This window comes from Podarcis melisellensis, assembly GCF_964234715.1.
Source record: "Podarcis melisellensis genome assembly, chromosome: 8".
NCBI classification, from domain to species: domain Eukaryota; kingdom Metazoa; phylum Chordata; class Lepidosauria; order Squamata; family Lacertidae; genus Podarcis; species Podarcis melisellensis.
In genome coordinates, this window is record NC_138540.1 from 19,209,844 (window position 1) to 19,236,973 (window position 27,130).

The 27,130-nt window shown below is 46.7% G+C and overlaps 1 protein-coding gene across 11 annotated transcripts in view; it reads left to right on the forward strand.

Moving 5' to 3' along the window:
- SAMD11 (sterile alpha motif domain containing 11) overlaps window positions 1-27,130 on the forward strand; it is a 326,185-nt gene that overhangs the window by 255,320 nt on the left and 43,735 nt on the right. For all 11 annotated transcript variants that reach the window (XM_081923525.1, XM_081923528.1, XM_081923522.1 and 8 more), the window contains 2 exons: window positions 13,074-13,166; window positions 24,031-24,195. In XM_081923525.1, the coding sequence (XP_081779651.1) occupies window positions 13,074-13,166; window positions 24,031-24,195 (258 nt within the window). The remainder of the gene's footprint in view (window positions 1-13,073; window positions 13,167-24,030; window positions 24,196-27,130) is intronic.

Here is a 27,130-nt window from a genome sequence, read left to right on the forward strand (position 1 = left end):
CCTGGAACTGTTCTTAACCTGAAGGACCACTTTAGCTAATGGGGCCGCCGGGCCGCCGGAGGATGATTTCTGTTCTCCTCCTGAAGCAAAGTTCTTAACTCGAGGTACTATTTCTGGGTTAGCGGAGTCTGTAACCTGAAGCGTATGTAACCTGAAGCGTATGTAACCTGAAGCGTATGTAACCCGAGGTACCACTGTATTGGAATCTCTCTATTCCTAGTCTTGACTCTTATTATTAGCCATCCCCCATGGGATCCTGGATCATGAACCCTGAGCCTATGGTTGCTGATTGTGATTATCATGTGATTATCACAGGAAGGAAAGAAATGAAGCAACCTGGAAGTGGTGGGATATGGCACAGTAACATTACTGCAAGATTTTTGTTTAGATAACTTTTCACTTCTCCAAATCAGTGACTTTGACTTCAGTGGCTAAAAAGGATGGTGTGGTGCCATTTTTAAGTTTATTTTTGCTTTCTGTTACCATGATCTGGTTCACTGGCTTTCCAAATGGAAAAAGCTTTCCAAATTATTTATTTGAACTTCTGAACGTTGTCAGTGCTGGGCACACGGGCACCAGAGCATGCGGAGAGCATGAAGCAGGATGGGACCTAGAGCCGTGTGAAGATGTCAGAGGAGACCCCATAGAAGAGCATATTAGGAGTGCAGAGTCTGCTGCGGGCTGTGGTTGGTGCCTGGCTGGCACGAGGGTGGAGAGGGATATGCATGCAAATAGGGAGGTTTGTATACTTGAGGCAGGAATGGGAGAGAAGAAGGAGGCAGGCAAGCAAGCAACAGGGAAAGAAGCATACCATAGCATAGTGGTTGGAGCACTTGCTTTGCATATAGAAGTCCCAGACTCAATCCCCAGCATCTTGCGGTAGGGCTGGGAGAAGTTCCTGTCTGAAAACCCAGAAGGACCGTGCCAGTCCCTGTGGACAGTGCTAAGCTAGATTTACTCAGTGGTTTGACTTGGTAAGGCAGCTTTCTATATCTTATATCTATATCTTTCTATATCTTAAGCAGATGCTTTTTTCTTTTTCTTTTTTGTAAATATTGTTTATTTATTTTCAATAAAATCCTCCAATTAATGACAAATCCAATCAAATCATTTCAAAATACAATAATAACAATACCACCAATTATATATTCCAATTATAAAAAAATTCAAAAGGGGACTCCCCATGTTCCAGATGTCTTGAGATTTTTGCCCTCATTACAGTCTCTGCGTTCTTTGCTATTGTTCAGTTCATAACTCTGATTTTAACCATCCTTGCTTTCTCAAACAAGTCTTGCTGTACTGTAACTCCCTTTTACCCCTGAGCTACAGCCCTTCACATAAGAAATAGGAAACTGCCTTATACTGAGACAGATCGTTGGCCCATCTAGCTAGTGTTGCCTACACTGACTGGCAGCATCCCTCCAGGATACAAAGCAGGTGTTTTACCACTGGGCTACTGCCCTTTCCTCTTCTGGGATCCAAGAGGAAAAAGGAGCAAATTGGGAGGTGAAAGTATGATTTTTGCTTTACTACCTGACTGCACTTTCCCGATTTATTATTATTTTTTAATTTAAAAGAAAACCTATAACTGATTGCTCATCACATGAAATTGAGCAGAAAGCCAACTCCTTCCCGGTCAAGCATCTTAGGCAGTCATTGCTGCCTTTTTTGCTGCAAAAGGAAGAGCTGTTTGAACAGGAGAACCAGTGACAGCCTTTCCACCCTCTTGTGGCTGGTGTTTGTTTAAACTGAGGATGGGGGGTGATTTAAATTGCCCTCTCCCCCAATTACTTAGTCTGTGGTTCTCCACCCCCTCTTCTTCAAACTGGCAGGATGATCAACTTCCATGCTGTTTTGGTTTTCTTGAATCTGGGATCCTAAGACCTTGGGAAACATTTTCAAGCAAATTGCTTCCTTCATATAAGCAGATCACTTCCTTGCTTTCCTCTCCTAGAGCACGGGTGAATTGGCATATGGAGTTATTCACATAATAGCGGTTATCATCTGATAACCTGAGTTATTATCTCTCTGCTCACGGAGCGCTGCCTTTGATCAAATTGGGCAGACGCCAGTCATGGAATACAAGTGGAGAGGAATGTTCATGCCTGCTGATTCTTCAGCCAGCAGTTTTCTTTAGAGGTTCTTGGAATGTTGTGTGCTGGGCAAAGGCACCCTGCCTGATACCCTGGACAGCTGTTGCCAGTATGTGTAGTACTAAACTAGATGGGCCATAATCTTATTATAAAGCCATCCAAGTATAAGAAAACCAGAGAGACAACAGGGATTTTGTCAAAAGTACCACAGAGCCTAGGACTTGCCGATCAGAAGGTCAGCGGTTCGAATCCCTGCAACGGGGTGAGCTCCTGTTGCTCGGTCCCTGCTCCTGCCAACCTAGCAGTTCGAAAGCACGTCAAAGTGCAAGTACATAAATAGGTACCGCTCTGGCAGGAAGGTAAACGGTGTTTCTGTGCGCTGTTCTGGTTCACCATGCTGGCCACATGACCCAAAAGATGTACGCCGGCTCCCTCGGCCAGTAAAGCGAGATGAGCGCCGCAACCCCAGAGTTGTCCACAACTGGACCTAACGGTCAGGAGTCCCTTTACCTTTAAAGTTTATTGTAATTAAAAGTTTTCCGTCTTCTGGAGCAGCTCCTTATGGTAAAACAATACGGGGTGGGGGGAATACTTTGAATTTTGTTCCCTAGTCACATGCAGCTGAGTGTCGGGCATTAACAGCTACAATAAACTTGGGAGGGGGCACTTTAAGAACCTTATCCTTTCTCATTTTTCTTGCATTCTGTGCCTCCAGCACTTTTTTGTGGTTATGCCTCTGCATGAGAAAGCTTCCTTTGCTCCCCTGGATGGACTTGACATCGTGACATGCTGAAGTTGAGCAAGGGGGGCCCAGTCCGCTGGCGCGCCTGAAGGCCGCTGAGATGTAAGGGTTAAGCCAGTAATGTGACCGCACAGCTCATAAATTAACCAGGGACCTGCCCCCCTCTGCAGTTGCAAAAGAGAGGTATTGAACAGGCTGCCAGGAGGACTTGTTGTTCCACCGTGGATGCTGTGCTCTCTCTCTAGCAATGGGAAACTAATTGGCCAGGGAGCAGCTGCATCGTGGGGGTGGGGAAGAGCCCAACCAATTAAGAACTCAGGGGAGACTTTGCAGTGCAAATCACCACCACCCATTTTCAATTTCCCAGTCACTCATTCCTGGCTTCCCCCCTCCCTCCCTCCCTCCCTCCCTCCCTCCTCACACTTCACTTCTAGAATTCTGTTCTTCCATTTTCTTGTGTTTTGCATTTATCTCTCTCCCCACTTTCTCCGCTGTGGGGAAGGGCTGTGGCTCAGTGGTAGAGCACCTGCTTTGCGTGCAGAAGGCCCTGGCTTCAATCCCCAGCATCTCCAGCTACGGCTAGTAATGTCGCCTGCCTGAAATCCCAGTGACTTGCTGCCAGCCAGTGTAGGCAGCACTAAGCTAGATGGTCCCAGTGGTCTGACTCAGTATTAGGCAGCTTCCTGTGTCTTAAGGGAAGGGCCGTAGCTTGGTGGTAGATTGTCTGCTTTGAATGCAAAAGGTGTCCTGGGTACCATCTCCAGGTGGGACTAGATTATGTTCCCAATTCATCATAAATGGAAAACAAAATGGTGGATGCCTGGAGGAGAGATGACACTCTGTATAGCAGCTAAAAAATGGAAGGGAGCCACTCTTAACATACCACAAAACAAGCCTGCCCATCCCCAGGGAACCTCAAAAGGACACCCAATTAGAAGGGGACCCCATCACATCTCAAGAGCCTCCTCAAACCTGCAACTTGCCTGTGAGAGGTGGGGTGGACTTTGATAAGTCAAGTTTTACCATGAGTACTGAGGGAGAAACTCATCTTGGGATTCCTCCATGTCACACACACTTGTGTGTCAAACGTACCAAAGTCCTAGAAGCATAAGAAGTTGTGTGCTGGATCAAGCCAAGGGCCCCTCTTGCCCAGCATACCCTGTCCTCACAGTGCCCCAAAGGGCAGTCTCCCCACCTGAAATTCCCACAAACTTTGTATTCATGGGTATACTGCCTCCCAACAGCGGAGGTGGAACAGGACCACAGTGGCCTATAGCCAGGTGCTAGCCTTCCCCTCTATAAAGTTGTGTAACCTCCTTTTAAAGTAAGCCTAGGAGGGTATGCTGAATAAGACCATAAGAAGAGCTGGGCTGCTGGATCAGGACAAAAGTCCATCACGGTCTAGCACCCTGTTCTCAGCCAGATCCCCAGGGGAAGCTCCCAAACCAGGCCTGAACACAATAGCATTTGCAATTCCCAGCAACTGGGATTCATAGGCATACTCCCTCTGATAAGAGTGGGGGGGGGGAATAGCCATTCCAGCTAGTAGCCATTGCCAGGCTTCTCCTCCATGAATCTAGTGGCTCCCTTATTACAAAATATTGCTTCTAATTTTCTCCTTTCCCATCTTTTCTCCCCATTATTTTCTCAACCCCGAAACTACCGTGTGTGTGTGAGAGAGTTTTCTCCCATCTCTCCCTCCTCTCCCACCTACCTTCCCTTTCGCCTCCCCTCACTCTGTCTTTGAGCTCCTTGGGAAGAAGACAATTTGAAGGCTTTCCGCTCGGCGCTCAGCCCGAGAGGTTCCTTTTCCCTCAAGCCAATCAATGGCAGGCTTTTTGGCCCCGGCGGGGCTCGGCAAACACGAGATCAATAAGTTATTAGCACCATTCTGTCAGCTGTAATGTGGAGATTGATCGGGGCTGGGGCTCCTGCACGCTGCTTGGCACTTCCCCGGCCTGATAAAGATGACAGATTAAGGGAATAAGAAAAAGGAATTAAGGAGTCTGGCTGTCAAAGCCTGTCACGGGCCGGTGGGGGCTGAATGAGTGCGGTCGGACGTTTAAGCGACGCTCAGGGCACGGCTCCTGCTGCCTGCTCCCCTGGAAGCTGCTATCTCTTTGCTGCCGCCTTCAAAGTGGTGCAGAAAAGGCCGAGGCCCTGACAAAACGAAATGGTAATGGTCATCGCCAAACTGTCAGGTCGGGTATCTGAGGATGTGTCAGTTCAGTGGCTCTGGCCTTGTGGTTCTCCATGGAGACGAGTAATGGGCCTAAGGTGGTGGTACAGGCAGAGTTGCCAGTAAGGCAGGGGTAGGGAGAGGGGAACCTTTTTCACCCCAAGGGCCACATTCCCTTCTGGGGGCCACATGTTAGTGCCAGGCAAAAATGGGCAGAGCAACAAATGGGAATTTCATCTTTGTACAGTAGGCTAGTTTGCACACACACAGCCTTCTCTATCCAGGCGAGCAAGAGTCTTTATCAGATTTCGAGGATGCATTTCTAGCCAGGTGAAAAACACTGTGTGTGTGTGTGTGTGTGTGTGTGTGTGTGTGTAGAGAAAACTCTCTCTCACACACATGGTAGTTTCAGGGTTGAGAAAATAATGGGGACGAAAGATGGGAAAGGAGAAAATTAGAAGCCATAATTTGTAATAAGGGTGTGTAATAAGAGGAGAGTAACTTGGGAGGGTTTATTGCCTGAGGAGAGTCACAAGGGCCAAATGGACAGGGATTTGGCCCCCGCACCTGAGGTTCCCCATTCCCACTGTACTTCAAAGCTTGGGGACCCCGCTTTTTCTTCTCTAATTGTGTGCTAAGAATGCACTGTTCCTGGTTTGTATAACCACACATTTTGGTCCTTGGGGACAAGTAAAAGGTGTGTAAAATCAAGCATTGTGAGAAGAAAGTGGGTAAGTTTTTCTCCCATTATAATATTGAACTTTGTGGCCATCCAATGAATCTGAATTATGGAAGATTCAGTACAGACAAAAGAAAGTACTCTTTCACGCAGCACAGTTCATTTAGTGTCAGGGAATCTGGGCCCTTCCCTGAAAGTAAGGATGGGGGAGAAATTCTATTCAGTGTGCATTCAAAGGCAAACTTCTCTTAACTCAGACTTTCCGGAAAAAATACACAAACTGAAACACAGCCAACCGTGCAGAAGTCATACCTCTCCAAATTTTGCAGTGGAATTTTCCAGCCAAGTAATGTGTACGAAAATGAATAAAAGTGTGCATAAAAATGAGTACATTAATGAAAATAGCAGACAAATATGCATTATATTAGGGGAAGTTGCTTTGCAAATGCATGTATATTGGACTGTATTGATTTGTTCATCATATAATATTACTTTTGCTAATTGTGATGTTTATTTTTAGTTGCAGCTTTGTTAATGTTTTATAGATTGTTAGTGTTTTATTGATAGTTCATTAATTATATTATTTGATTTATGCTGTATTTGTGATGTTCTATCATGTTATTGTTGTTTATTGTTCTTAAGCCATTTGAGATTGATTTGAATGGAAAGCAGCGTAGAAATACAATAAATCAAACGCTCCTTGCAAAAAGGTGTATATTAGGAGAAATTCATACTAAACTGCTGGTGAATTTTCAGGAGGACCTTTAAAATAAATAAGCCACAAATTGATGCTGAAAGGTGGAGAACTGAACTGCATATTGGAAAAATGCGAAACTGAGAAGAAACCAAAATTGGCAGAAAGGCAATCAGAAACCATGAGCATAATATAGAGATGAGCAGATTCCAACTGCCTTGAATTAAATTTATGAACATTTGAAACTCAGGATGTTTTCAGTCTGTGAATGCTCAGTGAGCCCCTTCCAACCGCCTTGATTTATTTATGAACTCTTGACCCTGAGAAAATGAATCAACCTTGAAATTCCTGTGGACTAAAGGACGAGGTCTTCTTTCTAAACAGTTTTCACCTTAGTTCCTTCTTGGCTTTGTTGTGTCCTCAGAACATGATAGTGAGCACTTGGATTGGCTGTAAGTTTCTCGGAAAATAAGAGATTCTCATGTGCCGTATGGCGGGGAGAGAAAACTTCAGGCATTTGAGATCTGCTTTGTTACAGAGCAACATAGCAAACTGCCCTTGTACAGAGTCAGACCGTGGATTCATCCAGCGTAGCATTGTATACACTGCCTGACAGTGGCTCTCAAGGGTTTCAGACCAGGGACCTTCCCAGCCCTACCTGGAGATGTGAGGGATTGAATTTGAGACCTTCTGCATGCAAAGCAGATGCTCTACCAGTGAGCTACAACCCTTTCTCTAGATTAGGAACATAGGAAGCTGCCTTATATCAAATCAGACCATTGACCCATCTACATTGACTATCCACAGTTCTCCAGGGTTTCAGAGAGGGGGACATCACCAGCTTTACTTGGAGATTCCAGGGATTAATGCTAGCCGAAGTTCCTTTCTTAACCAGGGCATGAAACAGGCCTGCAAGCTGAGGTTGAGATTTGGGGGAGCAGTAAACCCTGGTTAGCATGACATTAACACCGAGCATGACATTGGTGCCTACATAGACACAAAAATCATTTTGAAATGAGAGTAAAAGAGACTCTATCACACACCCAAGTACCATTCTCTACATATGCATAACTTGTGCAAATTCAGCCATGGTTAAGTGTGACATTGACACTAGGCCTGTGTCTTAACCATACAATACTTACATGTAAAAAAAAGGTAAAGGACCCCTGACAGTTAAGTCCAGTCGCGAACGATTCCGGGCTTGCGGTGCTCATCTGGCTGTATAGGCCAAGGGAGCCGGCATTTGTCCACAGTTTTTCCAGGTCATGTGGCCAGCATGACTAAACTGCCTCTGGCGCAACGGAGCAACGAAACCAGAGCAGTGCACGGAAACGCAGTTTACCTTCCCGCTGGAGCGGTACCTATTTATCTACTTGCACTTTTTGGCATGCTTTTGAACTGTACAGATACATTATTTTGTAACGAGAAAGAGAAAACCCTACCCACTTCCCAAGCACAGTCTTCATTCATGCGTAGCCTGCAAGGTAGGCCATGGTTAGCTTGGCACTGACACTAGGCATGTATCTTAACCATTTGTACTCGTATATACACAAGTGAGAGTAAGAGACGCCCAGCCACTCGCCCAAGCACCGTCCTCTATGCCAGTGTTTCCCAACCTTGGGTCTCCAGCTGTTTTTGGACTACAACTCCCATCATCCCTAGCTAGCAAGACCAGTTGTCAGGGATGATGGGAACTGTAGTCCAAAAACAGCTGGAGACCCAAGGTTGGGAAACACTGCTCTATGCATGCATCATCTGCAAAATGAACCTGGATCTCTTTCTTCCACCACAAAGACGAACAGCTGGGCTTGTTTTCCATACTATGAATTTTTACCACCTTTTTATGACCCGACACAGGCTGTAAAAATGAATTTTGCAGGGCATGTCTGCACACCTCTCCTTGTAAACGGCCTCGTTATAGGTGAGCAGTGGAGGAGGCTGTGAAAGCAAGCCACCCCCATCCCCGCCTCTGCTCTGTTTTTCCGAAGGGACTTTGGAGGAGGCGTCTCAAAGCTGTTCGTGTAATAAAACCACACCTTGGGAATCAGGGCCCCTCCGGATATCCTTTTTATTGCACATTCATGATGATTTGTGCTCTTGATGCTATCAGGGCAGTCACACACAATCCTTTTTTCAATACTACTTGCGCCTGTCACATTGCGCTTCATTTCCAATCAGTGCGTATCCTGTAACTCGCTGCTGAAATTTCATTACTTTTTATCCACAAATAGTCTGGTTTATTTTTGTCCCATATTTGTTGCACTTTAGCTCTGTCGGATGGCAATAATGTGGAAGCATCACAGAACAAAAGCACGATAAATCCATCACTAATGCACCATTACTCTGTCAAGAACATGTTTCAGAATATACCAGTAATGAAACATCAGTCTGGCAGAGCCCTTAATGTCTTCAAATTGCTCATTGCCTAACAAAAGGCTTTCCTTCACCATTTCAGCTCTCTCCAGATGTTCTATTTGTGGTGCTTTCATTAAAATTTGAGCTCGTGGTGATATTGGGGTGGTTATCTGCCATTCTGCTTTAGAACCTGTTTGCGCTTGTAAACATTCTGAAGCACAAGGTAGCAGCGAGAGCCTCCTTGGTGGTGGCTCCCCCCACAATTTGTGGAATGCTGTAGTGTAAAGGTTTGCTTGATACCTTTTCTCTGATTCTACTTAAACTTGCATTTGAGGTTCTTGTTGTTATACAGTTCTACCAGTGTTGATTCTTTTTTTAACTGGTTGCATTGTTTCTTTAGTTGTTTGTGCTGTGTATGTTTTTAATGTTTTATATTCTACTTTGTTTCATCTACAGCAGATGTTGCCGAACTACAGGTGTTTATTAATTTATTAAAAATATTTATATATTACTGTACCATAAAGAGATATCACAGAAGTTTATAACAATATTGAAAAAACTTAAATGTTCAGATGTTTCTGAACCACAGCTCCAGCCATCCTTGGCCATCCTTGTTGAGGCTGATGGGAGTTTTGGAGAACGATGGGCTGGGAATATGGAGAAAACATCCCATTAAGGACTAACATATTTGGGTGAAAACACCCAAAGCTTTTTGCGGGCAATAGAACTGGGGAAAACCTCCCATAGGGACTAGCATCACTGAAGCGATTTTAGGAATGAAAACACACCAAGGGCATATTACGGACTAAGGGACTGTGGGGAAACCTCCCATAGGGACTAGCGTCATTGAGGTTGTTTTAAGAGTGAAAACTCTCAATTCATTTTGCAGGCTGTGGGACTTTGGGGCGGGGGGAAGGGAACTTGCCACAGGGACTAACGTCATTGGAGCTATTTTAGTCATGAAAATTTACCTTGGGCATTTTGCAGGCTACGGCACTCCCATAGGGACTAGCGTCATTGAGCCTATTTTAGGAGTGAAAATGCATGTGGCGTTTTGCAGACTGTGGGGCGGGGGAGGAGTCCTATATTAGGAGGGGAAAACACACCTCAGGCATTCCTTCTGGCCGTGGGCAGAGGCAGAGAGCAGTGGGCAGAGAGCAGGGGCAGCAAGACCCAACGAGGGTCTGCCAGTTGCAGGACATTGCACAGTGATTTTAAACCAGCCAGTCAGATGTTGGCTCCTGAGCCTCTAGACTCCAAGCACTTTTCCTTCTCTCCCCCTCCCCAAGTGCTGACAGCTTGCCCTCTGTTTAAATTACACCCTGTAATTCCCATGACCTTTCCCCCCCTCTCTCCCATTGTTCCACTGATTCGTGCCGGCAAAGGGCAGAGCCAACTGTATGCCGTGGCACGAAACCCCAACTGGCCGCCTTTCACCTGCCGGTCCATTGTTCTTTCACGGTTTAGGGAGGGTGGAAGCCAGCCCCATGCTGGTGGGGCATAGGGCGAAAACAGTCCTGTTGTCATGGATGCCGTTTCTAGGGGCAAGTGTGTTGCACGTGCCGGCCAGCGGGATGTCCAGGTTCAGGAGAATCCAAGCTTGCAAGGCAGGGAGAAATACTCCAAAGAAGAGTTTGGATTTGATATCCCGCTTTATCACTACCCGAAGGAGTCTCAAAGCGGCTAACATTCTCCTTTCCCTTCCTCCCTCACTCTGTGAGGTGAGTGGGGCTGAGAGACTTCAAAGAAGTATGACTGGCCCAAGGTGACCCAGCAGCTGCATGTGGAGGAGCAGGGAATCAAACCCGGTTCACCAGATTACAAGTCCACTGCTCTTAACCACTATACCACACTGGCTCTCACACTCACATGTTTCCCATAGAGTCTCACACTCAAATGTTTCCCATAGAGGCTAAGCCTCAGACTGGCCTTAAAAAGAAAAAAAAATAGTACTTGACTCTCAGTAGTTATTTTATTTATTAAATTTGTATACCACTCTTCATTTGTAGATTTCAGGGTAAAACGCAACATAAAAACACAAAATGCATAATAAAACAAGAACAAAAAGTTCGTTGTCAGCATCTCAGTTGTTAGCAGGGATGAGGGAGGAATTTGATTAAGTTCACATTAAAAGAAGTATCTCCCAAATCATGCACTTTCCAAAAAACATACAGAAGCCAAAACACAGCCACCCTTAGAAGTTTGCACTTTTTCCAATTTCTCTGTGCAGTCCTCCAGCCAAGTCATGATGTTAGGACGAAGGGTGCATAAAATGCATGTATTAGTCAAACGAATGTGCAAAGATTGCATTACATCACGGGAAATCCCCTTACAAAAATGTGTGTACATGTAAATCTGCACAATAGGAAAAACACGCACTAAAATGGTGGTGAATTTTCCATGAGGATTTCCGCAAACTGATATGGAAAAGGGGAGAACTTACTTCATGATTTGGGGGGGGAGAAGTTTCAGTAGCCTTTTCCTTTTGAAAAAAGCAAACTGCAGAGGCAGTAATGCTTCAGAATACCAGTTGCTGGAAACTGCAAGAGAGGAGATCTTGGGTTCAGATCCTGCTTGATGGGTTTTCCCACAGGCATCTATCTGGTTGGTCACTGTGAGAACAGCATGCTAGACTAGATTGGCCATTAGCTTGATGCAGCTTCAAGGCTCTTTTTTATATTCTTATATAGATGAAGGTTTCGTTCAAAAATCAGTCCAAAGAGATAAAACTGCCAGCCATTAGGGGGGAAAAACAGGGCAAAAGGTTTCGCTGCCCAAAACTCTGTGGCAGAGGGAAAACTTCCCCCCTGATTTAAGTCTTCTGATCCACAGGAAAGTTTACATACTCCCACACTCACAGAAACTGTTCCATCAAGAGATACTGTTTCACCTAATTTGCAATGGCTGCCCAATCCTAGCAACACAGCGGTTGTTAAACAGCAGGCAATTAGGACTGCTACCAGCAATACAATCAACGTCCCGCAATCCAAGCAGGGTAGTTTTTCATGTGGTTCCTGACCAGTTGCAAAGAAATATGCACAAGAGCTGTATAGGCCTTGTCGAGCGAGTTGAATTCCATGCCAGGAAAAGCTCAGTTCTGCATCTAAAGATAAATTAAACGACTTGAGCAAAATGGCATGAATTTTATTTTGTGTGCATTTTTTTTAACATAATTGTGCATAATTAATTCTCGTTTTGGTCATGTTGGGGTTGGGGGGGGGGACACAGAGGTACATGAGACGCTGAAGCCCATTTCTCAACCCACCACTTTGCATCCTGGGATTTCATTAGTCATAAGGACCAGAAGCTTGGTTGGGGGTTGTTTACATTAAAAAAAGGCAGCTGAAATTGTCAGGAAGCAGAGTTCTGCTCCTATTAAGTGATGTTCTGAGCGTTTTCAGAATTGCAACACACACACATGCACACACACAAAATATGATACTTGTTTTGCACAGGGTGTGTTTTTTTGTGGGGGGGGGGGAGGGGTTGCAGTCCCTTTAAGGCCGAGCCTTTTTGATAGATGAGAATTTGATGCTTGCGACGATGACAAACAGTCTCCCCAGCATTATTATGGGAGGATATTGATTTTTAAATCTGTACAGGAGGAGAAGGGGAAAGCAGGAGGGGGGAATTGAGAAAGAGAGGAGGGGGTGGGTGGGGGGAGAGAGAGAGAGAGAGATGTTGTAATTGTATATTAGATATTTTGCGTTGGCTTGCTAGGACTGCACGGATGCAGAGGCTGAGTGCTTCTCGCGCAGTCTGGCGGGGAGAAGATTGCTGAAGATCTTGCGATCGCCAAGAGCGAAGGGGTGGAGAGAGAGAGACTGTGAAGAAAGATTGAGGAGCAGGGTGCTTGTGTGTGTGAGAGAGAGAGAAGGGGGAAGTGAATACTCTTTCTCTCTCTCTCTTTCTCCCCCCCCCCCCGCAACCACCCGCCAAGACCCCAGCTGTTTTGCATCAGGGTATGAAAAGCGAGGACACACCCGGGGGACGAAAGGCGGCCGATCAAATGATGCAGTTCAGTAAGGAAATAAACTAGATTTCCAAATTTATGGCTGGAAACGGTGGCCATTGATCAGCGTGCTGAAGGGTTGCCGGGTCCCTTTGGGCTGCATGATTAGGAAAGCATATCCGTGAGCTCAATATGACTTCCACTCCGCCACCCTCCCTCCCTCCCTCCCTCCTCCCTCGCTCAGCCAGATTTGTGTGTGTGTGTTCAACATGCCCCCCAAAGTCTCTGGATGAAAGGGTGGCGGTGATGGAAAGAAGAGTGTGCCTTTCTATCTAATTCTCTCTCTCTCTTTCTCTCCTCTCCCCCCTCCCTCTTTCAGACGAAGTTTTAGGCAAGAGAAGAGCGTGTTCACCCAACAGCAGCAGCGAGTGTCCCCTGGAGAGCAAGAAATCTCGAAGTGAATCCCCAAAAGGTAGGTTCCTTTTTTTAAAAAAAAATCATAATACTTTCTGAAGCTTGGGACAGTTGGCGTTTATGATGGAGAAAGAGGAGTTTTTTTTGGGGGGGGAGCAGCAGGATCTCCCCGAGTCATGCCGCTGCTGCAGTTTCCTTTCATAAAAGCTCAAAGCGTTCTTCCATTCTCAGCTTTCTGGCTACGGAAGGTGTCCCTTAACTTGAATTGCTCTTAATTTATGCTGACCCCTGCACCCTGCTCCCACCCCCGGACTTGATAAGATCTGGGTAAGTTCCTTCCTTTATGAACGATTTAGTACCGGATGAGAACATCATTCTGTAAGATTTCCCCCGCCCCCTGTCCGCTTAGCAAGAGTTAAGATTACAAAAATTACTATGTCCCATTTCCTTCCTTGGTGTTTTCCTTTCTTTCTCTCTTCCCCCCTCCGCTCCCTCCTGCCTGTGAGTCTGGGTTTTTATAGTAAAACATTTTCTTTTCAAGACTTCCGTATGGAATACAAACAGCTACTTCAGTCGCACTTGGGGGAGTTGGGCGTGATCAACAGGATTTTTAAAATTACAGTTATTTCTTTGAAGAGAAGAACTGCATACATGTCCAATGCCATATTTAAAATCTGCTTTTGAAAGCCCCTAAGTTTCAAAGGCAGTTTTGCCGGGCAGCACAGGGATGGGGGAGTACGAGGCCAGGTTCCTGTGTGTGAGAGGCAGAGACTGTGTACACATCGTACATTTAAGGCAATGACTCCTCCACCCCACCAAATAATCCAGGGAGCTGTAGTTTCTTAAGGGTGCTGGGAATTGTAGTTCTTCTAGGACTAAGCTACAATTGGTCCATCCAGCTCAGTGTTGTCCACACTGACTGGCAGCAGCTCTCCATGATTTCAGGCCAGAGTCTCTCCCAGCCCTACTTAAGAGAATCTGGGGATTATCATTCATTTAATTTCTATACCGCTTTGTATTTTTAATAAAAAAAATCTCAACCTACATTAGTTTGCAACCTACATTAAAAAATCAAGTAAAGTAATCCAGAAGAAAACATTACTGAAGAAAGTCAAGTATACATTAAAAACAACAGATGCTCTTCCACTGAGCTACAGCCCTGTCCCTGTTCCCTAGAGGTTTCCTTGTTTTAAGTTCAAAACTAATTAGCAGTCAATAGCACACACCTTGATGGAGATTGCACTCTGATTGAGGGGCCCAAGTTGTCAGAAAGGTTTTGCCTTAACTGTGAAAATAAGTTTTTTAAGCAGCAACTTTCTTTCTCCTTGGCTCTTCTGCAGCAGGACTCTACTGTGGGCTAGAAAAGGTGCCAAGATATGACCTTGCCATGCGTTCAAAAGGGCACTAAGGCTTAAGAAAGATGCCTTCTTCACCTTCCAGTTTGTTGATATCAAAGTTTTAGGCAGTGAGGGACGGGGCGGGGGACGGACGGACAGGAGATCATGGGGTGCATCCAACTCAAGAGCAGACCCGTTGAAATTTATGGACCTAAATTGGTCCTGCCTGTTATTTTCGCAGGGATGCAGCCAATGTTATATCTACTGAGGGTTGTTGGCATCTGTCTGTATTGGGAGACAATGGAAGTGTGTTCCTTTGGGGGAGAAGTCAAACTGTTGGAAGGTTGCAGTGCCTGTTGTGGCTGTAGAGAACGATGCAGGAGAGACATGTTTTGTTGCAGCTAGGGCAGATGAAGGCATCTGGTTGTGCTTCTGCAGATGCACCATAGCGTTTCTTCTCTCTGCACTCCTCCCAGCAGTCATTTCTCCTCTGGTCACCACTATGGATGCTCAACCTGACTGTCTGTCTTCAGGTGCTGCAGTCGTCTGCAAGGGTTTCCCCCACAGCACAATTTTGTAGTGCAAAGTTGGTCTGCCAATTGACCTGGTGCCAGAAGCCAGCTCTCTGTAGGGCACATCCTTGGGGATCCTGCCGCCTTCCATTCTGTGGTCATGACCAAGCCAGTGTAGACGTTGCTGAGTGCAAACATACTGCAAATGTGGGCTTGAGAGAGCATATCTTTGTTTGAAACTCTGTCATTAATGCACCTGAGTGTGGGGAACCTTTGGCCCTTCAGATGTTGCTGAACTACAACTCCCATCAGCCCCAACAAGCACTACCCATGGGAGAGTTGTAGCTCAGCAACCTCTGAAGGACCAAAGGCTACCTCCCCACACCTGTTTTCAGGTCTTCCACTTAGATGATGGAGCGAAATTGTTTTCCGTTGCTCCAAAGAGCAGGGCCTGAACCGGGTTCAAATGACATGCATGGGAATTTCAACTGAGCATTAGAGAGAACTTTCTGATGGCAGGAGGTGCCTGACACTCCTTTGACACAGGCTTTTGAGAAGAGGCTGGATGACTGCCTGTTGGGGAAGTTGTAGCAGGGGAGTGCCTGCATTGGCAAGGGGTTCAGCTAGATGGCCTTTTGAGGTTCCTTCTAACGCCTATGATTCTATGAAAAGTAGTCATAAGATAACAAAAGGATGGCTGTGCTTTTATGTTAGTTCTGTGGGCAGCCAGGAGATTTGCTTCTGGGCATTTTGAAGAGGCACAGGGAAATCTGGAGAAGGAGCCAGCAGCATCTCTCCCTGTTGTTCTAGTGCTGGAGTCACTGCAGCTTTGTTACTTTGCCAGGCAGAGTCTTCACAATCATAAGGACTAGAAACTTTACTTGTATCTTATTTCTATTTTAATCTTTTCTTTGCAACCATAAGGACTAGAAACTTTGTTTTTAACCGTTTCTTGTTTTTAATTTTATCTTAGCTTCACCATCGTAAGGACTATATATACTGTATTTCCCTCCTCTTACCTTGCTTTCATTTTGTAACTTATCATCACATTGCTAAGAGATGGGAACTTTATTGAAAAGGAGAAGGAATGCAATTAAGTGATGAACTGAGACCTCAGGGTTCTATGTTCTGCAGGGCAGTTGCAGAAGCCTAGGAAGAAGCTCCAAAACCACAAAGACAGTATAATATCCCAGAAGAATCTGGTTTTCCAGTGCACATTCCTCTTATCCACAAGCCTGTGAAACCATTTCCCCCACTCCTCACCCCAGCCTGCCTCCCCCTTTTCCTCCTCTGCTTCCCTCTCCCTCCTTGGAGTTGCAATTAGGCAGACATCAATATTCCAATAGGATCCAGGTAGGATGCTGAAATGCATTTTGCTACCAAGGAAGACAGTGATGCCAGCCAGCTTATCGGAGGGGACCTAACAGTGGTATTAACCTGTAAAATGCTGCTCATAATACGCTTGTGCTATCCATCTGCAGGCTGTTTCTGAACTCCTGCCTCCTCCTCTTCCTTCTCCCCCTTCTCTCCCCCCCTTAACAGCTGCATCCTCTGAAAAATTAATCAAGGTGATAGCAGTTTAATCCATCTCTTGGAGAAGGAAGGCAGCTAAGCTTTAATCAGGCTTTCCCGAGACCTGACTATCTATCGCTTTTGGATTCGGAATCAATGCTGCTTATCCCAGACCCCAAATAAGACCTCCCTTTCCCCCACACCTCCATTTCTGCCCAGATTGGCATCTCCTCCCCCCCCCCCCCAGTCCCACCACACTCTCTTTGACATGGACAGTTTCAGGCTGAAGCAGCAGATTATCAGATCTGGTGTGAGATCGGTCAGAATGATCTTTGTGCTTCCAGTTACCTGCAGAAGTTTAAATGAAATAGATTCTAGGGTTTTCCTTCTCCTACGTGAGGCTGACTAGTGACACTGTGTGTGTGTCCCCGTCCGTCCATCTGTGTCCTTTTCCAGCCAGATGTACCAAGGGGGGTTAAGGAGGAAGCAGTTTCCATCCTGTGCAATGTTCATGGAAATCTGGACTGCTTCCTTTCTGCTGCAGTTCAGCTTCCACTAAAACCTACATAATTTGCTATCCACCATGGCTGAAACGAATGCAGTTAATTATAGAATCAAATACATAATTAACTTCAGTGGGTAGGAAGTATAAAAAACAATGCAGGAAACAGAATTAGTTAAAGTTGCAAACTTAACAACAACAGATGGTGATGATGATGATACTATACACTGCTCATATTAACTTAACTGATTTCCATTCTTGACCCTGGGTGAATAAGCAGACCGTGTCAACATCTACTCCTATTTCCATTTCCGACAGAATTCTCTGGCATCCCTAGCTGTAGTCTAGCAACATTTGGCCACTGTTAGAACAAATGCTGAACTTGATGAGCCATTGGCCTGGCCTGATCCAGCAGGGATTTACTTATGAGTAACAGAGAAAGAAGGCTGCCGCCTTCATGCCCTGCCTCTGGGCTACCTGAGACCCTCTTATTGGCCACTGTGAGAACAGGAGGCTGGATGAGTTGAGCACTTGGCCTGATCAGACCAAAGGACCATCTTGCCCAGCATCCTGTTTCCAAGAGTGGACAGCCACGTGCCTCTGAGAAGCCCTCAAATAGGACCTTAGCACAGTTAATAGGACATGAGCACAGTTAGCCATCTCTCACTGTTCATCCCAAGCAACTAACATCCAGTACATAGTGCCTTTGACCATGGAAACTCCTTGCAAATATTATAACCTGTAGCCATGGAGAGCCTTATCCTCCATGAAATTTGTCCAGCCCCCTTCAAAGTCATCTACCCTATTGGACATGGCAAATAGAAGGCGAAGAAATGGAGGCAGTGAAAGATTTTACCTTCTTGGGCTCCATGATCACTGCAGATGGTGACAGCAGCCATGAAATTAAAAAAGCCTGCTTCTTGGGAGAAAAGTAATGACAAACCTGGACAGCATCTTAAAAAGCAGAGACATCACCTTGCCGACAAAGGTCCGTATAGTTAAAGCTATGGTTTTCCCAGTAGTGATGTATGGAAGTGAGAGCTGGACCATAAAGAAGGCTGATCACCGAAGAATTTATGCTTTTGGATTTTGGTGCTGGAGGAGACTCTTGAGAGTCCCATGGGCTGCAAGAAGATCAAACCTCTCCATTCTGAAGGAAATCAGCCCTGAGTGCTCACTGGGAGGACAGATCCTGAAGCTGAGACTCCAATACTTTGGCCGCCTCATGAAAAGAGAAGACTCCCTGGAAAAGACCCTGATGTTGGGATAGATGGAGGGCACAAGGAGAAGGGGCAACAGAAGACGAAATGGTTGGACAGTGTTCTCGAAGCTACTAACATGAGTTTGACCAAACTGCGGGAGGCAGTGGAAGACAGGAGTGCCTGGTGTGCTCTGGTCCATGGGTCACGAAGAGTCGGACACGACTAAATGACTAAACAACAACATTTTTGGAGAGTGGGTTCCATAAACTGATTGCCTGGTGCTGTGTGAGAAAGCCCATCATTTTTTCATTGCACAGCAACCTGACAGTGCTTTTCGTGTCAACGGTTTCTTTGCCCTGTTTACAGAGTGTGAGTTTGTATGCATCTGCTGCTATACCTGAATATCCCACATTTTGAGATAGTTACCTTCTTGAGTTCCCCTTCCTTTATTTGGTGTTCCTGCCCTAAAACCTCCTCCCCTATGAACCAGATAATGCTGCACTGACCTTGACAACTGCTTTTGCAACCCCCTTTCTACCATAATCGTCAATTCCCCACCTGGCTGTTCTGGCCCTGAAGCGTGAACATCAGAGGGGACAGCAATCCTATTACAGCAATACAGCATTATTAGTATTTTATAGTTAGGGATATGGGATAAACTCGATATGGTTTGCATTTAAAGGTGAACTGTCCAAATTTACACTTTTCGAAATGATACTTGAAACGTAGCCATCTTCTGAAATTCAAATTTCTCTGAATTTTGCAGCGTAGTTCTCTAGCCGGGTCATGCGTACAAAAATGCATGTGATGGGGCATAATGGGTGCCTGTAAATGCATATTTCAGTGAAAATTATAGACAGAAGAATATATCTTATTAGGCAAAATTGCTTTGCAGAAATGGGTACATTAGGTAAAACTACACAGGAAAAGACCCCAAAATCTTCTAGTCCAACTCCTTACAATGCAGGAATCTTGAGTAAAAAGAAAAATCCAAACTAAAGAGCTGATAAATTTGCTTTGGAAATTGCTTACATTTTTCAAACTGAGTTGGGAATGTGGGGAACTTAATTTAAGACTGAGAAAATGAAGCCAATATTGACAGATATGCCCATCCCTAGTTTAGCCCACTGACACTTGCTGTGGCTGCATGCTCTCTGGAAAAGGATGGAGAAGCAACAGGATGAGTTGCTTTGTTCTCCTCTCTCCTTCCGCCCAGGGAAGAGGGAAGGGGAGACACCTGTAGGGGCTTCCAAAGCTTCCAGCTGTGAAGCAGGTAGCTGTCTCTTCCTTTCCTCCTCTGGAGATCAAACACCAGCCCTATCTCAGCAGAATCAGGGGCCGTCCAGGTGTGCCTGCTGTCAAACTGAGCAGAACGTTCTTGCCTCTATTATGGAAATTGGAGCGTATCAGAGGCCCGGAACAGGAGCCGCACTGGCAGGTCGTGGAGGAAGTGTCCGCCCCAGGAGAAGACTCCTGACTCTCTCCTCTTTGTCTCCCGCCAATAAAATCCTCACTTCTGACACAGGTGTGGAGATCAACTCCCCAGATTCCACAGGAGATGGGAAATGGAGTTGCATTATTAAGAGGCTGGTGGTTGAAGAGAGAGAGAGAGAGAAAATTGTTGAGATGGGGACTGTCTCTTTCCACCCACTACTCTTTCTTTAAGCAAAAATAAATGCAGGAGAAGCTTCAACACATTGGAGGAATTTTGAGCTAGGCTAATGTAAGCATTGGTGGGGCAGGGGAATTGCAGTGTCAAGAAGAGTTCTCTCACTTCCTATGTGATCCAGTAGACAGGAATGTTCACACTGCTCTAATTCTCAATTTCTGTGCCAGGTGCAAACTGGGATTTGTGGGTCTTGGTAGTGGGGCACCAGATTGAATGCTGGGGGGGGGGTTAGGTAGGTCGCTGCAGGATTGCCAAGCAAGAGCAGCTGAAGCCTTCTGACGATAGTGAGGACTAGCAACCTGCTTTCTACTTAAGCAGTTGTTCACAACAATCCAAAGTTCTGTTCCTGAATCCAGGTTGCCTTTCTGTTTTGGATCACTTCAGGTAGCCAGTAAGGTCTCCCATTCCCTCTTCCCTGTATGTGAAAACTTTTTAGGTTCAGGGCTGATGAATGGACAGAGGGCTAAGGAGCATGCTTCCTCTGAGAGTGAAGGGAGAACACAGCCATTGTGCCTTATAGCTATTGATCCAAGTTGGTGGCATTCACCATATCTAGCTGGTAAAGGGACCCCTGACCATTAGGTCCAGTCGTGGCCGACTCTGGGGTTGTGGCGCTCATCTCGCTTTATTAGCCAAGGGAGCCAGCGTACAACTTCCAGGTCATGTGGCCAGAATGACTAAGCCGCTTCTGGCAAACCAGAGCAGCACACGGAAACGCCGTTTACCTTCCCGCCAGAGCAGTACCTATTTCTCTACTTGCACTTTGATGTGCTTTTGAACTGCTAGGTTGGCAGGAGCAGGGACCGAGCAACGGGAGCTCACCTCGTCACAGGGATTCGAAGCACCAACCTTCTGATCGCCGAGTTCTAGGCTCTGTGGTTTAACCCACAGCACCACCCACGTCCCTTATCTAGCTGGTAGTTGTTTAACTATGCACTGTTTAACTATGCACTGTGTGGTTCATTTTAAGGAATAAGCTACTTCTGTATAAACCTTCAGTAGATTCTTAGATAGGGGAGGCAGCTATAGGAGTGAAAATAACAGTCCAGCAGCTGGATCAGGCTGAAGACCCGCCTAATCCCGCTCTCACAGTGTTCTCACATTGTGGGGGGTGAAGCGCCAGTTAAAGGTGCTGGCAGAGTTCACATACAGTTGTCACGTGAGCTGGAATGCCAGGGGACGGGTGCCTCCGAGCGGCATCTGTGCGCCAGGCGGAGCAGAAGGCCAGGGCAGCTGCCGCCGTCTCGGTTGCGCCCTCTGAGTGGCTCAGCCGGAGTCCTGATGTCACACCTGGAGACGTCTGGAGATTTGATGGGATCAAGCGCCTGGCTTTAACCTGCCAGTGCTAAAGACCAAAGCAAGACAGCAGAGTCGCAGGGCTGAGATGGGTGGCAGAGCGGGAAGAAATCTCCCTTGGGTTCTTTCCACACATCGCATCCTAACTCCCCCACCCACCTACTCCTGCCTTTCTCTGTTCTTTGCCTCTCTCCGCCTTGCACTTGAAATCTTCTCTGGGACAGATTCCTCCTCTGCACCCGCCGCATCTTTTTCTCCAGCCGAAAGCAACAACACAATCCAAACCTCCAGTGAGTTCCCCCTCCCAAAATCCTGGCTTCCTTCCCTCCCCGCCAAGCTTTGGCTCTGAGTGGTGGTGGGGGAACAGCAGAGTTGAGACAGTTGGTGCATTTCTGAGCTTTCTCTCCAGGGAGCCAAGTGGGCGGGCAAGCGTGGGAGGCCTTGTCATTCAGCAGCAGGGAGCGGCGGCGGATGGCGGCGGCAGGAATAGAAAGAAGGGGAATTCCAAAGCTGCGGCTGCTCCCCCTTCCTTCCCTGGGGTGTAGACCACCTGCTCCACCATGGGCAAAGCTCCCTTTGTGCGCTTCCCTTCTTGGCCACCCCTCCTCGTTCCTCTCCAGAGTCAACAGGTCTTCATGGCTTTTAGTGCCAGGTGCAGGTTGAAGTCTTAAGTTCACAGTGCTGGTGCATAAAGCCCTTCTACAGCTTGGGACCAGGATATCTATACCCACTTGATCACCATGGTCTGCAGATGAGGGCCTCCTGCAGTTCTTAGGAGTTCCATTCCACACAGCGCTGGAATTGGGCTTTTAGTGTGGTGGCACCTGCCCCTTGGAATTCCCTCCTGTTAATTTATTAGACAGGCACCATTTTTCTGTGGCCTTTTCAACTCCTGCAGACCTTCCTCTCTTGCAACAAGCCTTTTTTACATTACACACAAACACACACACACACACACACACACACACAGGCTACATCTCTGCTGGAATTGTTAAGATGTTTTATTTATTTTATCATTTGTGCATTTGCCACTCTGGGCTTCTTTTGGGAAGAAAGGTGGGACACACATTTAAATGATGGTGATGAAGCGGCAATAGCATTTTTCATTGACATTGTTCCCTGGGCTCCTAATGCTATGTGCGTCAAGTCAAGGCGGAGATATCTCATCCTGGTTTCATGAGAAGCCAGGCACCTCTGGTTTATGGAGTGGGCCCCTTGGTGGAGATGCACTTCATAAAGATACAGATTTCCTTTTACAACTTTTCAAAGTGCCCTGACATAATGGGAGAGTAGGAATTAAACTGGGTCTGCACCATACATTTAAAGCACACATCTTTCTTCAAAGAATGCTGGGAACTATAGTTTGTTCAGCATGCTGGGGGTTGTAGCTCTGTGAGGGGGTGAACTACAGTTTGCAGGATTCTTTGGGGCAGGGGTCGGAAGCCATGTGCTTTAAACGTATGGTATGTATGCAGCCAAACCCTTCTGAGAGAGAAGCACTGGAATCTGCCAGTGAGGCAAGAGGCACTGGCCAATGAAGACAGAGAACCCAGTGTATTGGCTTTGTCTCATCTCCCAACCTTGCTTCCTCCAGACGTTTTTGGACCCCATCAGCCCCAGCCAACATGACCTAGTGATCAGGGGTGATGGGAGGTGAAGTCCAACAGTGTCCAGCGAGCCACAGGTCATCTAGCCTTGCATCAGAAGAAGGCAGGGTTGTGACAGTGGCGTCTTTTACTCCAACTGTATGCCAGCTCTGTTAAATACTTCCTAGAAAGGCAGAGTATAAAAGGAAATTAATGAATGCCCCCACAATGGCACCACACACCCTCCCTCTGCAGCAAAGGATGTGGTGCCCTTTGGAAGAGTTTGTCAAAAGCTGTCCACCAGGATGTTCACACTCACTCTGGTTTGGGGGTTGGGTTTTTTTTTTGGAGACTTGATGCAATTTAAAAAAAAAAACAAGCAAGAGGGTTTTCTCTGCATCTGCCTGGTCATCACCTCCTGGGCCAGGAAGGCTTTGCTTTCAGAAGCCAGCTGCCTCCGTGCCCGTCACAAGCACATGGATACAGGGCCCAAGGCACAATCAAAGCAGCTCCCTTAATAGATCGTTATCTGATTCAATTAACCGTGCCAACTGTTCTGATGGGAGCTCTGCAGCATGCACACCCATGCATTGGGGGGGTCCACCCTCCCCAACTCACTTGCTGCCTTTGCTCCCCCATCCCACCCCCCGCACCGCAATGTTACCACTGATGTTGGGAGTTCCTCTGGAGTAATGAAAAGCTTCAGCCCGTGGGGATGATCAGAGATAAAACAGTGTTGGAGGGAAGCTGCCAAAACAAGAAAATGGTAATTACTGTTGAGCTTTGCTTACAGTAAACAAACGTCTCCAGGCCTGGTTTTTTAATCTTCCACCGTGTGCTGCAGCAAGAACCTGAGGCACCTTTGCTGTTTCAGGGGTGAGGTGGGGGGGGAACGGGTGACAGAAATGGTTGGGAGCCAGAGATGGGCTGATTTTTATCTATGGGTGCCTCCAGAAGTCCTTTTCCTTGGCCATTCATGGTGATTCATGATGGTTATTGGGGGAATTATATGTGATCCCTATTTTCAGTGCCGTTTTCTTAGAATCACAGAATTTTAGAGTAGGAAGGGACCCACAAGGGTCATCAAGTCAAACCCTCTGCAGACGGCCATCCAACCTCTGTCTGAAGGTATTCCGTTCCGCGGTTGAACAGCTGTCACCATCAGAAAGTTCTTCCTAATGTTTAGTCAGATTAAATGAGGAGTGGGGAGAACCCAGTCCACCTGAGCTCCTTGGAGGAAAAGGTGAGATAGAAACGCAACAAATGAATAAATACACACCCTCTTCATGTTTCATCTTTTCTCCAGAAAATTCACACACTCCATTGTTGGAGGGCGCCGTGACTCAGATGACCCCCGAGGAGCACTACAGGAGGATGATGTCCGCCCTCAATGAGCATGGCACCTTCGAGGAGCAGCAGCAGCAGCGCCTCTACCAGTTGGCCAACAGCATGGCAGTCCCCAGCCATAGTGGTGAGGACCCCCTTTCGTTGTCTTATTGTGAGAGTGCCTGCCTGGAGCTTTGAGCCACTTCCACCACCCCTTGGGAAGCTTATCATGGAGCCCCCCGAAAGAGAACACTGGGAATGGCCCCCTAAAGGCAGTTTTCCCACAACCACTTGAATTTCTCCAGGCAGTGCACATCAGTCACAGCGGGATGTAGGAAGCAGCCTTACGTTGAACCAGACCATTGGACCATCTAGCTCAGTGCTGTCTGAACTAGCCAGCAGCAGCTCTCTAGGGCATGGGTAGGCAAACTAAGGCCTGGGGGCCAGATCCAGCCCAATCGCCTTCTAAATCCGGCCTGTGTATCAGTGTGTTTTTACATGAGTAGAATGTGTGCTTTTATTTAAAATGCGTCTCTGGGTTATTTGTGGGGCATAGGAATTTGTTCATATATTTCCCCAAAAAATATATAGTCTGGCCCCCCACAAGGTCTGAGGGACAGTGGACCGGCCCCCTGCTAGGGTTTCAGGCAAGTGACATTCCCAGCCCTACCTGGAGATGCCAGGGGTTGAACCTGGGACCTTCTGCATGTAAAACAGATTCTCACTATAAACAACACACTGAGCTGGACAGATCAGCGGTGTGACTGAGTATAAGGCAGCTCCATTTCTGTATCTTAAGAGAAGGGCCGTGGGTCGCTGGTAAAGCAATTGCTTCACTAACCAAATTCAATCCCTACCTTCTCCAGTGCAGACCAGAGGTGGGAAACAATTTTCAGCCCAAGGCCTCACTTCCTTTTTTTTTAGCAGCCTCCTCAGGTGCCACATGCCAGTGTTGGTGGGGTCGGGAGGAGAGGGAAAAGTGGGCGGAGCAATGCATGCAGATTTTTACCTTTGTGCAGCAGACTCATTTTCTGCACACAGTTCATCCACTAGTTCATCCTCCATTCAGGCAAGTGTGAGAGGCATGTCAGTGTTAAAGGGCTCATTCCAGCCAGGCAAAAGCAGTGCAAAGCATGCTGGTGATGGCTGGCAAGAGAGGCTTGGGGGAGGCACATTTGGGCCTGAGGTTCTTCACCCCAGGTGCAGACAATTCTGAGCTAGATAGACCCTGGGCTCTGACTCAGAAGAGGGTAGCTTTCTGTGATCATATACCCAAGTCCTGGGGCAACAACAGGCGGTGATTTTAGCTCAGCATTGGGACTTAAAAGTTATTTGCCTCTTCATCTGGATGATGTTAGCTGGGTTCTTTTGAAACAGCAGTTTCTCACCTGGTGTTTTGCTGGATCAGAAACAGCTGGGAGAGGCATCCAGCCCCTTTAACTCAACCCAGGTCATGAAATAGGGAGATCAGGGGTGGGATAGAGGCGTTGCAAGGAAGGAAATGGTCTCCTTATGGTGGATCCTCCGTTTGACAGATCATTCTCCCTGGAATTCTGCCTTTAATGCAGGGATGGGGGACTTCTGTGCCTCCAGATGTTGCTGGATTGCAGTTTACATCAGCCATGATGGGATGGGCAGATGAGAGTTGGACTAATAAAGGGTTTCCCACGCCTGCCTTGTAGGTAGGGGCCAGAGAAGGCATTGCCTTGCATTCCGCCCTGCCGCTTGCAGTGCTGCTTCCGTTCAACTGCAGTTTGCCTTCTGCCCAAAAGGACATTATTTATATCGCTGTTTAAAATTTTTACGAAACTAATTACATAAATTGCATAATTGTTGAGTCCACCAAAACCAGTAGCCTGCAAAAGGCTTGCTCTTGTACCTCTGCATCACCTGGCAACCGTTCTCGACTTGCATTGGCAACCAGGCAAGCAACTATTCAGAAGGCTGACTCCGGGGCAGAACTGGATGGCTAAAGGGATGGACTCCCTTCCATCTCTCACCCTGGAATAGCAGAAGCTCCCTGGGAGAAATAAGCTCAGTGAGAGCAAGTATAAATTTTATTCCTGCCAGCACAAAGCACTGATTATCTGCGGGCACACCCAGTGGCACCAACTAACCTTTAATAATTTAGGAGCCATTTTTTTCTTTTTCTTTAATTGCTTGTCTCTCCTTTCCTCTCCTCTCTTCCTTCCTTCCTTCCTCCCCCCCCCCCCCACTTGCACATGCCGTTCTCCATCTGCATCAATCCTCACATTCTCCATTTCTCCCGCGCCTGGAACTGCCGTCCCCTGTAGCATCCGTGTGTCAATCACTCTTGATTTCCAAACCGTCAAGAGAGTGTAGCGTTGTAAATAACACATCCTCTGCATGTCTGCGCGGGCAGGCGGTGGGTTAGGGGGAGGCAGGGCTGTGGCTGGAAGAGAGAAGGAGGGGAGGGAAGAGGCGGGAGCGGAGGAGGGTTTGGGTGGATAGTTGCGGTCATTCGGGATCAATGCCGCTCTTGGAATTGGCAGCGCATCAGGCTTCTAAATTGCAGCCCCCACTGCAATAAAGCACGGCCGGCCTTTTTCAGATAATTAATTTATAAACATTGGAGGTGTGCAGTCACTGGCTGGAGAAAATTCTCTGGGCTTTTCAGCGTGTGAGATCTGGTGGGGCTTGATGTTCTCTTTTTCTTTCAGGGTGGGGTGGGGGGGAACCCTTATTTTAAAAATCATTCAGAGAATCTGTGTGTGTTGTATATATTAGGTTTGCAATATTTAATAGTGTAATCGGGGGTTGTATCCAAAGCTAGTCCTACTCAGAGTAGACCCATTTTGTGTGTGTGTGTGTGTGTACACACACACACAAATATAAAATATCTAACTTAAATGTGGTATGGAGGGCAGGAATGTGATTTAACATGGAACATTGTGAAATGCTTTTCAATATTATTAGTATGATTAATAATTAAGTAATTGTGGGTGGCATTCGATGCTAGCCCTATTTAGAGTAGACCCACAGAGGTTGATGGGCATGACTGGCTTAAGTGCATTATAATTTCAGTAAGCTGCACTGTGTAGGACTTAGCTGGAGACAGC